At 44.0% G+C, this 12588-nt stretch overlaps 1 protein-coding gene across 2 annotated transcripts in view; it reads right to left on the bottom strand.

Annotated features, from left to right (window-relative positions):
• Nucleotides 1–12588, bottom strand: part of KLHL1 (kelch like family member 1) — a 442456-nt gene that overhangs the window by 234770 nt on the left and 195098 nt on the right. For both annotated transcript variants that reach the window (XM_065409976.1, XM_065409983.1), the window contains one exon: nucleotides 10288–10484. In XM_065409976.1, the coding sequence (XP_065266048.1) occupies nucleotides 10288–10484 (197 nt within the window). The remainder of the gene's footprint in view (nucleotides 1–10287; nucleotides 10485–12588) is intronic.

Below are 12588 nucleotides of genomic sequence, written 5' to 3'. Positions count from 1 at the left end.
TGTGTGTGTGTGTGTGTAAAGCAAAACAACAAACAAATAAAAAAACAAAAACGATTGTTAACCTCTTCCTTTCTGATATTTATTCTGCAGTTTGGAAGGAACAGTTGGAAACAGGGGTAAATGGGGACAAGGGAAGAGTCCCTGTTGTGAAAAAATGGGTATTTAAAGATAGATTTCCTAGTATTCCAGGCATACTATTTAACCTACACTACTTTCTGTAGTTAAAATAAACCGTTTCAAAATCATGTTTCAAAGTATTAATCTGATTACAAACAGAAAGTGAGTTCATTTGTTGAAGTCAGGACTGAATTTTGACCAAAGTAATTTACACTGCAACAATTCATTTCATATTCAGAAGAGCAGGAAGCAACCTTAGCTCATCCCTTCACCATACTGCTTGACCATACCACACTATCTTGAAATAAGCAAGTAACGTTTATGCATCCCCCAGAAAAAAACCCACAAATAAACACACACAAACAAACACAAAAACCAAAACCCAAAACACCCACCAACCAAACCAAAAATGCCTAACAAAGCTGCCTAGCCATCTTGTGAACTCCCATTCCTGGGCATCTTTTAGGTACCTACATTTGAAAATCTGCTCCCAAAGTGCTTAATAACTCACTTTTGAAAATTTTGACTTTTTTGGCTTTTCTTCCTGGTTTGAGACAACATTTTTTCCCACAAAATCCCAGCAATTTCCACTCGAATGTAATGCCACAGTATTTCATTTTGTGAACACAAGCACATTCCTGCAGCTGGCATGTTTCAGTGTTTCTGAAATGAAATATGCTCCCCAGGATCCCAGGGAGACCACTAGATGGACTTGTGAGAGGCTGGGTAGATGTTCAAGGAAGCTGGGTAAACACCAGGCAATTTTCCAACCTGCTTGATTTCCATTGAAAGTTTTGACAAAATGTCATGCTCCCATCAGAATGTTTCAACTTCAATAAATCGGCATTTTCTGGGAGAAAAATGATGCAGCAGAAAATTTCTGACCAGCTCTACTATTAACCATTATTAGCATGAAACCTCACTATAGCATTTTTTAATTAAATCTCTGATACAAAATAGGAAGATGATAGGTGTGGCGTTGAGGGGCAGGGTGGGAATCAAATATAGTGATGAGCTTCTATATTGTTCCTGATTTAATAGGAAAATGTATCAATATAATATCCTGAATGATCATTTGTAGTTATGAAAATTAAGGTCCAGCATTTAAGCACATGCTTAATTTAAGCACATGCTTAATCACTAGAGTAGTCCCCATTTATGCTTTTCTATGCACAAAGAGAAGCCATGTGTTTACAGACTGAATTGCTTATTCTAGATTGTGACATTGATCAACAAGGAAGAACTAAATTAAAGTCTCTGTGAGGAGCAGGGTGTGTGAGAACAAAATGTTGGTTGTTCCTGCAACATAGCCAGAATTCTTAGGAAATTAAAAGTTCAGTGTATAGAAAATAGACTGCACCGTGACAACTCATTTGCTTAAAATTAAGCATGTGCTTAGGTCCTTTGCTGGATTATGACCAAAGAGCCCAACTGTATGAAGTACTGTAAACCTCTTGAAAAGTGTTGAGTGACTTCAACTCCCAGTTCATACTATGGGAGTTGAAAGTGTTCTGCACCTCACATGTGATGAAAACAGCTATGAAACGGACACCTTTGGTTTCTGTGCACTTAACCTTTAAATATCTAAGAATTCTGATTGTGTTGCAGGGACAGCAGCCATTTTGTTCACACACATTATGCTCCTCATCGAAAATTTATTCTGTTCTTCTTATTAAAATAAATATTATTCATACTGAAAATATATATTTGACTCATTGTCCAAGGGCAAGAGGGGAGAGAACAAGGCCCTAGGCAGAGCTCTCTCTCCAATAAGACTAACAACAATTTAGAAATTTGCTGTATTTGAAACCTATATGCTGCTTTTGTTTTTGGATTGCCTGATTTTTGCTAACTTTTATGCATCTTTTCCCTTATTTATTTCCCCCCATAGATGTTTTTGGTAACATTTCCTTCCCCCCCGCCACATTCTCTCCCATTTGGCTTTTGCATTACAAGCATGTAACAGTCAAATTTCTCACTGAAGACCAAGTAGAATAGAAAACATAAATGGCCTGATGTATCCATGTATGGAGAGGAGCCTATGCCTGTGAAAGTGGGATTTCTGCCTCTTTGGGATACTACCCATTTCACAGCAGTCCCTCCAGAAGGGATCAATGGTAGCTGAAAGAGAAGGGGCATGGGGAAGAAGGGAGAGTATGAGGGAGACAGCTGTGTTCCTCCAGATTCTCCTTTTCCAAACCATTGAGCATTAGGAGCAAATGTTAAAAACAGCATTATATTTTATCGATGTGCACTGCTTTTCATTCTCTTCTTTGGAACCACACCAACCCCTAAGGGGTATCCCATAACAATACAGTACACATAAGCTCTTTAAAGCAGGTCTTCAACAGAAGGCATGCTGCCATGGTATGGGAAACGTTGGTGGGATTTAGTGTCAAGGTGGCTACAAGGGCCATCTATGCCAATGCACCCCAGCTCCTGTGGCTCCTCCAGAATTCATAGTCGAAGAAAGGTTGAAATTCCATCTTCCTTCATGACAGTGACTCCCATCTTTGTGACAGAAGAATGGCAAAAATGGAATGACTGTCAATTCACAGAGTTCCTTTCCCCTATTGAGCTGTTGTCCAGTAGGGGAGAATGGAGCTTATAAAAACAAACTGATTAGCTAGAGTTTTTTGACATTTCCCCCCCAGTTATAATAACAAATATATTATAATGAAAACTGAACATTCAGTGACTGAGACCTAAATTAGTAATGAAATTATGAATCTTTAGGTACAGCATCCCATAATTTAAAAACAAAGTAAAATCTATCATGTCACTATAGGGAAAACATGAGAGCAGAAATGATCAACAGGGAGGTTATCACTTGGTGAATGTAATGTTTAACAGATATAAGATACTGAGAATGAGAATTTCTTGGTTCTATCTCAGTGGAAGAATGCTTTTATCTATTGAAGACAATTTTTGGAATCATTTCATTTTCTGCCATTATTCTTTCGCTGGTTGAAATTTATGACCCATTAACAAAATATATTGTCTTTGGATTACCAGTTCTATATTCTCTAAGTGTCCATGTAGACAGCTCTGATTCCCTACTCATTGGGTTGGTATAATATAATAATTTTAGTGATAAATATCCAGTCACAAGTACAATGTTTCTGAAGTTTTGGGGGGAAAAAACAAGTTTAAAAAATAATAAAAAAACAACCCTGTTCTTTAACTTTTCAAAAGCCTTTGAAGGTCTGCAGTGTTTTCCAAATTTTTCACTGATTTTTTCCCCACTCTTTCCATTATGCTTGATATTCTGACAGTGCTGTAGATCATAAGAGAAATTATTTAGGTCTTGTAATTAAGAAAATTAGCTAGAGAAAAGTCAATTCACCTATTTCCATAATTTTTTCATGTCTGAAATTACCTTTTGGTTTCATAAAAAGTAAACACACTTAAATCTTGAAAGTATGCATTCATTCATCCTTTCTATAGCCTTGAAGTCAGAAACATTCATAAGGAATTATTATTAATTTGGGTGGCTCTCCAAAAATGTTAAACTTTTACAAGTAAAAATGTAATGTAAAACACTACAGCTAAGGGATTACAAATTACTTATTATTCACAATAAAACTGATTTTGCAAAGATGCATAAATGTGAATCTCTATTTCATGTATCAAGTAATCAGACATTTAGGCCTGGTCTACACTAGGAGTTTATGTCGAATTTAGCACCGTTACATCGAATTAACTCTGCACCCGTCCAAACCACGAAGCTATTTAGTTCGACATAGAGGTCTCTTAAATTCGACTTCTGTACTCCTCCCCAACGAGGGGAGTAGCGCTAAATTCGACATGGCCATGTCGAATTAGGCTAGGTGTGGATGAAAATCGACGGTAATAGCTCCGGGAGCTATCCCACAGTGCACCACTCTGTTGATGCTCTGGACAGCAGTCCAAGCTCGGATGCTCTGACCAGCCACACAGGAAAAGCCCCGGGAAAATTTGAATTCCTTTTCCTGTCTGGGCAGTTTGAATCTCATTTCCTGCTTGGACATCGTGGCGAGCTCAGCAGCACTGGCAACGATGCAGAGCTCTCCAGCAGAGATGGCCGTGCAATCTCAGAATAGAAAGAGGGCCCCAGCATGGACTGATCGGGAAGTCTTGGATCTGATCGCTGTTTGGGGCGATGAGTCCGTGCTTTCCGAGCTGCGATCGAAAAGACGGAATGCAAAGATCTACGAGAAGATCTCTAAAGCCATGGCAGAGAGAGGATACAGACGGGATGCAACGCAGTGCCGCGTGAAAATCAAGGAGCTGAGACAAGGCTACCAGAAGACCAAAGAGGCAAACGGATGCTCCGGATCCCAGCCCCAGACATCCCGTTTCTACGAGGCACTGCATTCCATCCTAGGTGCGGCCGCCACCACTACCGCACCACTGACCGTGGACTCTGAGGATGGGATATTGTCGACGGCCGCTAAGTATGTTAGCGGACGGGGAAGATGAGGAAGGAGATGAGGAGGACGAGGCAGTCGACAGCGCTTACAACGCTGATTTCCCAGACAGCCAGGATCTCTTCATCACCCTTACAGAGATCCCCTACCAACCGTCCCCAGGCGTTAACCCGAACACAGAATCAGGGGAAGGATCAGTCAGTAAGTGTTTTAAACATGTAAACATTTATTTTTAACAGAACAGGAATATTAACAATATTAACAATGGGTTTTTCATGATTACTTTGCCCTAGGCGCTTAACGTTTCAGTCCTTGGCAGTGCAACTACTGAAAAAAAATCTAACCATGTCCAGTTTAGCATGATTGTTTTGCCCTAGGCGATCTACTGTTTAGTCCCTGCCAGTGCAGCTACAGTAAAATCCGGTCTATATGTCCGGGGATAGAGCAGAAATCCTCCTGGGACATCTCCACGAAGCTCTCCTGGAGGTAATTGGAAAGCCTTTGCATCAGGTTCCTGGGGAGAGCGGCCTTATTGGGTCCTCCGTTGTAGGAAACGTTTCCGCGCCAGGAGACAAGCAAGTACTCGGGGATCATTGCCTTGCAGAGCATGGCGGCATACGGCCCTGGTCTTTGCAGGCTTTCCCGAAGCATCCGTTCTTTCTCCGTCTCTGAAATCCTCATCAGAGTGATGTCGCTCATGGTGACCTGCTTTGAATTAGGTAGGGGAATGTTAGTATTGAGACTGCTTGCCTGTTCCTTTACAGAACTGTAACTGGTGGTTTAGAGCCACGCGGTGGAGGCGGGAGAGGAGCAGCATACAGGGATCTTTCCCTGGGACAGCCGCGAGGGGGTGGGACAGGGGCAGAGTTCATGCTTGCCGGATTGCTGGCAGCAGGGACTGGCATTGCTTTGAACGTGAAAGGAGGCCAGTGCTATTATTAAAGTTTTAAGCAGCCACAAGTCTACGGCTTACCATGTCAGCCTGTTACCCAAATTCCGCTGTCCTGTCCCGCTTGTCTGATCTGCACTGCAAGATCCCAGGCACTGAATGCGAAGGCCGAAAATTCGACCTTGTCCTGAGTGTGCATGTGATAGGTGCTGTGCATGGTCTTGTTCACAGAGAAAGACTATGTTCTTTGTTCACCCAAAAATTTATCTTTCTGAGGAATTCACTCCCTTTTTCCCATCCCACAGCTGCGACTGTCTCCCGAAGTACCCTGGCATCACACTCCCAGAGGCTAGCGCAGATTAGGCGTAGGAAGAAGAGGACACGGGAGGACATGTTCTCGGAACTTATGGGCTGCTCCCGAGCCCAGGCAGCCCAGCAGACCCAGTGGAGGGAGAACTTGTCCCAAATCCACCGATCACACATGGAACGGGAGGAGAGGTGGCGGCAGGAAGACCAGCAGGCGACTCAAACGCTGCTTGGACTAATGAGGGAGCAAACGGACACGCTCCGGCGCCTTGTAGATGTTCTGCAGGACCGGAGGCAGGAGGACAGAGCCCCGCTGCAGTCTATCTCTAACCACCCTCCCCCACCACAAAGTCCCATACCCCCCTCACCCAAAGTCCAAAGAAGGAGGGGCGGCAGAGTCCGTGAAAACTCTCACTCCACCCCTGCAGACTGCTCAAGTACCAGAAGGCTGTCATTCCCCAAAATTTGATAAGTCCTTTCCTTCCCGCCTCACCCAAGCCCCCATCCCAGTTTCATCCCCCAGTTTCATGTGTAGTTGCTAATAAAAAATACGTTTCTGTTAATTACTGTTTCCATCATGTTCTTTTAGAGTAGAGTCTGTTTGAAGGGGGGGAAGGGGGTTGGTAATTGGACAGGACAGTCACCTTTACCAGGGTACAGACGCGGGGGCAGGTTCAGCAGCAGGGCACACACACATTGCATTCACTAGTTACCCTGGTCAGTCTGGGAGGTGGTTTTCATGTTCTGTGTGTGTGTGGGGGGGGGCTATGTGACTTTGTGGCGGGGGAGGGTGGTTAGAGATCTTATGCAGCGGTCCTTATCCTGGATCACAGAGCCACGCAGCAGGGGATCTGTAACCGTCCTCCCCCTGCCACAAAGTCACATAGCCCCCACACACAGAGTCCCGAACAGGAGGGGTGGCAGGCTCCGTTGAAACAACCAGTCCACCAGTGCGGAGCCTGTCATTCCTGGAGTTTAGAAGCGTCCTTTGCATCACTACACTACACCCGCTCCCCACCACAGTCTGCGTCCCAGGTTCAACACTTTCCCGCGAAAAGAGTAATAAAGAAAACGGTGTTCATTAACAAATTTCAAGTGATTTTATTTTTAAACGTGTGTTGGAAGGGGGTGAACGGGGTGAACGGGGTATGTAACTGGAGAGGATAGTGAACATTTACTGGGTAAAGAAACGGGGGCAGGTTCAGCTTCTCTGTAAACAAACTTAATAGTCACAGGTTACCCTGCTCACTCAGGAACCTAGCTTTCAAAGCCTCCCGGATGCACAGCGCATCCCGCTGGGCTCTTCTAATCGCACGGCTGTCTGGCTGGGCGTAATCAGCAGCCAGGCTATTTGCCTCAACCTCCCACCCTGCCATAAAGGTCTCCCCCTTGCTCTCACACAGATTGTGGAGCACACAGCAAGCTGCAATAACAATGGGGATATTGGTTTTGCTGAGATCAGAGCGAGTCAGTAGGGTTCTCCATCTCCCCTTGAGACGTCCAAAAGCACACTCCACCACCATTCTGCACTTGCTCAGCCGGTAGTTGAAGAGTTCTTTTTCAGTGTCCAGGGCGCCTGTATAGGGCTTCATGAGCCAGGGCATTACCGGGTAGGCTGGGTCCCCGAGGATGACTATAGGCATCTCCACATCCCCAAGAGTTATTTTGTGGTCCGGGAAGTAAATACCTTCCTGCAGCCGTCTAAAGAGACCAGAGTTCCTGAAAACACGAGCGTCATGAACCTTGCCCGGCCATCCGACGTTGATGTTTGTAAAACGTCCCCTATGGTCCACCAGTGCTTGCAGCACCATTGAAAAGTAGCCCTTTCGGTTAATGTACTGGCTGGCCTGGTGGTCCAGTCCCAGGATACGGATGTGAGTTCCATCTATAGCCCCACCGCAGTTTGGGAATCCCATCGCGGCGAAGCCATCTATGATGACCTCCACGTTTCCCAGGGTCACTACCTTTGAGAGCAGTAGCTCAACGATTGCGTTGGCTACTTGCATCACAACAACCCCCACGGTAGATTTGCCCACGCCAAAGTGGTTCGCGACTGACCGGTAGCTGTCCGGCGTTGCAAGCTTCCAGAGGGCTATGGCCACTCGCTTCTGGACAGTCAGGGCTGCTCGCATCCGGGTGTCCTTGCGCTTCAGGGCAGGGGACAGCAACTCACAAAGTTCAAGGAAAGTTCCCTTCCGCATGCGAAAGTTTCGCAGCCACTGGGATTCATCCCAGACCTGCAGCACTATGCGGTCCCACCAGTCCGTGCTTGTTTCCCGGGCACAGAATCGCCGTTCCACAACATCAACATGACCCATTGCCACCATGATGTCCTCGGCGCGGGGTCCTGTGCTTTGTGACAGGTCTGTGCCACTCTCAGACTTCAGGTCCTCACCGCGCTGCCGTAGCCTCCTCGCCCGATTTCTCAGCATCTGCCTCTGGGAAAGGTGGATGATAAGCTGCGAGGTGTTGACAACGGCCATAACTGCAGCAATGGTCGCAGCGGGCTCCATGCTCGCAGTGCTGTGGCGTCCGCGCTGTCACTGACCAGAAAAGTGCGCGAACTGATTTCCCGCCGGCGCTTTCAGGGAGGGAGGGCGGGAGTGACGGTTGTATGACGACAGTTACCCAAAACCACCCTCGACACATTTTTTCCCCCAGAAGGCATTGGGGGCTCAACCCAGAATTCCAATGGGCAGCGGGGACTGCGGGAACTGTGGGATAGCTGCCCACAGTGCACCGCTTCCAATGTCGACGCTTGCCCCGTTAGTGTGGACTCACAAAGTCGAATTACTGTCCTTAGTGTGGACACACACGTTCGACTTTGTAATATCGATTCCACATATTCGATTTAAGTAAAATTGAACTACTCTCGTAGTGTAGACATACCCTTATAGGATAAAGATTTCCATGAGTTAGAGGATCATTTATGTACACAGAAAAATACACATACTTGTATGTGCACAGTTGCATATTTATCATGATTGCAAAGTCAGCCATGATAATGTAGCTACATATGCAATTACAATTACACATACAACTTGGGTCTTGGTTTTGAAAATCTGGCCTTCAAAACGTACTTCTAAAGTTTACCACCTAGACAAAGTAACTTAAGATAAAGGCCAACTTATTAGTTACAACTGGTTTCCTTGCTGGCCTACACTCCTCGCTCGGGCAATTTTCCCATTGCATGAAATTCAATGTTTGCTTACCAGCTTGAAGATCAGGCTCCCTGTCTCCAAGCAGCTGTGCATAAGCTACTCAGATCTCAGAAACAGGTTCAAAATAAACACTGAAGTAAATTAGATATATCAGATATGAGTAATCAATTCTGCTGTAACAAGAAACTCCAAAAATCAAACCAAATCAAGCAAGTGTAATGAAAAAAAAAAGAGAATGAAATGAATTTCATTTTCATATATTCAGTACATTATTACAAAGGCCAATAGCTGCACTAAATAATTGCCAGGTTCTTGACCTGTGGAACTTACATTCTAAGGCACAGAGGTTTCAATACATATTTTGAAACTTCTGTAATAGTATATGAATATTCACATGCATATAATGCCATCAGCATTAGTGGTCTGAAAACATCTGTGTTATTATATGGTACTTAATAATCATGCAATAGAACAAGTGTGCTTTTTAAAATGAAGAACTGGCTGGAGAAACCAAGCAGCTGCATCAAAAACTTTCCTATTACTTCACTAATAATTTCAATCTCGACCAGAAGGGACCATTATCTCTCTAGAGGTGATAGGTGACCCGGTCTCCACGTAAACCTAATCTCATGAGCCAGATGTTCTTAATTGCAGCAAACCATGCAGAATTAAATGACTACAGATAGGTTTTGGTATTTTAGTAGGAAACATTTTTTCTACTTTGATTCCGATTGATTTCTAATAATGTTAATGTGATATCAGCCTGTGGGTTGTAGTGGGTACCATTTAAAGTACTGTATGATATAGAATCTGTAGCTCGTTTCTAAATGATCATTTTAATCATTAATGCACATGATAGAGAAGAGAAAAGGCAAAAAAAAAATATTGAAGAGATTTTGTTTTGCCTTTTCTCTTCCCTCTCATGTGCATTAACGATTAAAATGATCATTTAAAAAAACAACTACAGATTTTATATCATACAGAACTTTAAATAACATTCTTAAATACATTGAACAATATCATTAAGTATAAAGCTTCCTTATATCCAAATCAGGCACAATAGAAACCCTTATTAAAAATATTTTGAGGCCTTAAGATTCATTTTCACAGTATAAACATGAACCTAATAAAACAGTATGGTACTGTGATTTACAGCACATCCTGAACAGTGTCTTAGCAGTTAATTGCATTCACCATTCAGGGTGAGATTCTGATGACCTTATTCCAGTTCAGTACCACACTCCACGAGCAGCCCCACTGTCTTTAGTAGGATCACTTGTGGAGTATGGCACTACTCAATAAGAGTAATGGCAACAGAATTGTTTCTCCAATGCTAGTGAGATACTTTGAAAATAATATATATGACTCACATTAGTATAATTGAAATATATTGAAATTGCCTTACCATTGTGTAGCTGTGTGCCACATTCATAAGATCTGTGCACCCCTGTGCATCAGCAAATGCTCGTATTCCCAAACAGTTGGATGGATGTAAAAGCTTCATTAGAAAATGGCAGCAAACCTCTACTACTTGTGGGAGTTGAAGGAGGCAGGCAGCTGCCAGAAGGTTTTCAATGGTGTCCTCCTTCAATTCCAAGCAACCTGAAAAAGAGATTAAGATATACATTAAGATACAGATTATTTCCTGTATGTGTGTCTACATAAGAAAACAATTGCCAAATGGGATTTTAGCAAACAAGTCTGTAATAAATAAATACTAAACAGCTGTATGATGGTCAGATGACAACCTTAACATCAACATTTATTATTGCAGAAGCCTGCCTTGGTGGCATATGGGAATCAGAGTTAACTCTCCATTGGACATCAACAGCCAATTTGTAGGTAGTACCGAGCTGGATGGTTGCAGATGTGCAGAAGCAAGGTCACACAACGGGAATTTTTAAAATTGTTCCTATACTTAAAATATGTCTATCAGGCAAATCAAATGCTTGCGGTTTGGCTTAGAGTCTTTCGGGCTCTTATAGAACCTCAAGTTGGCAAAATGTAATTTTCAGACTTAAAAAAAAAAAAAAAAACACAAAAAAAAGTGAGTGGGTATTTTTTAGGCCAGGCTGAATGGAGGACAGAAGAGGGGATGGTATGGAGGACTTATGGAAGGTAATATTTTAACTGTTTTCATGCTCAGTCTTCAAACTCTGAAATTAATGCCATGGAACTATTAAGTCTTCAAGAAAACCTTTTAAGTTATACGCAGTCTTAACCTTTAAAGCATCTTGCATTATTAAAATCTGATTTTCAAAATAATTATTATAATATTTTTCTAAATATATGTAAGCAGGGTCTGAATGAGCTCTCCTTTGACAGCTACCTGGGGAGGGGAAAAGCCTTCAGGAGCAGAATATATTTACAGGAACACACCTACTCTTCCTAGATATCCAGCAGACAGAGCTGTGTTGCCCAAAGTGATCAACTTTGGCTGGTGTTGGGTTACAAATCACTTTAGTACTGAATGTAGGGGTTGTGAAATGTTGTTATCAATGTTGTTATCTTTATTGTATGAGCAAAGGGGAGCAGAACTTTGCTTAGCCTGTCCTGATTGAGGGGTCACCCTCAACTGAAAGGAACTAGCTAAGCCAGGGGATTGAATGCCAGACCCAGTGAAGATAAGCGGGGGACAGGTGTCAATGCCAGGAGATGGTCTCTATCTCAGAGCTCCAGGCTTGGTTTAACCTGCTCCTCCCCACTGTTTAAAAGACAGAACTAAGTAAGGCTCCATTAGGAGTCTTTTGTTTTGTTAAATGCTCACTAAAGCAGAAATCACTTGTTGCTGGGAAGGCATTTCTGCCCAGCCCACTTAAGTTCCTCCGCTGGTAGCTGACAATCACTGACAACTGAAAATCACTAAGAGTTGGGGGGAAACCTCAAGAGACTGACCTACAGAGGTCACAGTATAAAAGCAGGCGATAGGTGACTGTGTGCAGAGCAGCAGCTGGCAGGGCAGCCTGTGGAGCGGAATGGTGGGGCGGCCAGCCACAGCAAGTGCTCAGATGGCAGCGCAATCACAATGCCTTCTCCCTGCCTCGGGTGGGAGGTGAACTCGCACATATGCACCTCTCAACCCTGAGTCCTCACTGACCAGGACAACCACTGTGAGTGGGGTGTGGTGAAGGATCAGAGAGGGGCACAGTAAAGGAAATGTTGGTTGCAGAACTCAAGAACATGAATCAGAAGACACTGCTCCACACACTCTGGGGTGGGTGCCCTACTCATGGTTTTATGTTTATGACTCCTGCTTACGGCATTTTCCCTATTCAATGTTGGGTGACTCCCTACACTCAGGCCTGGTCTACACTAGGGGGGATCGATCTAAGATACGCAACTTCAGCTACTAGAATAGCGTAGCTGAAGTCGACGTATCTTAGATCGACTTAGAATCACTAACTTCATGTCCTCGCGGTGCGGGATCGACGGCCACCGCTCCCCCATCGACTCCGCTTCTGACTCTCGCCGCAGTGGAGTTCCAGAGTCAACGGCAGAGCAATCGGGGATCGATTTATCGCGTCTACACTAGATGCGATAAATCGATCCCCGATAGATCGATCACTACCCGCCGATCTGGTAGAGTCTACCCTTAGACTCTGTGCTTGTGAGAGGGGAAGTATTGCCTCATAGAGGCACCTGGGGCAGTATGCAATTTTCCCAGGTTACTGGGTGGGGGCTCGAGCTGGTTCTATGTGTTGTATTG

The sequence above is a fragment of the Emys orbicularis genome, chromosome 1 (assembly GCF_028017835.1).
Source record: "Emys orbicularis isolate rEmyOrb1 chromosome 1, rEmyOrb1.hap1, whole genome shotgun sequence".
NCBI lineage: Eukaryota > Metazoa > Chordata > Testudines > Emydidae > Emys > Emys orbicularis.
Note: the sequence above shows the minus strand (reverse complement) of the source record. Positions and strands in the feature narration are given on the sequence as shown.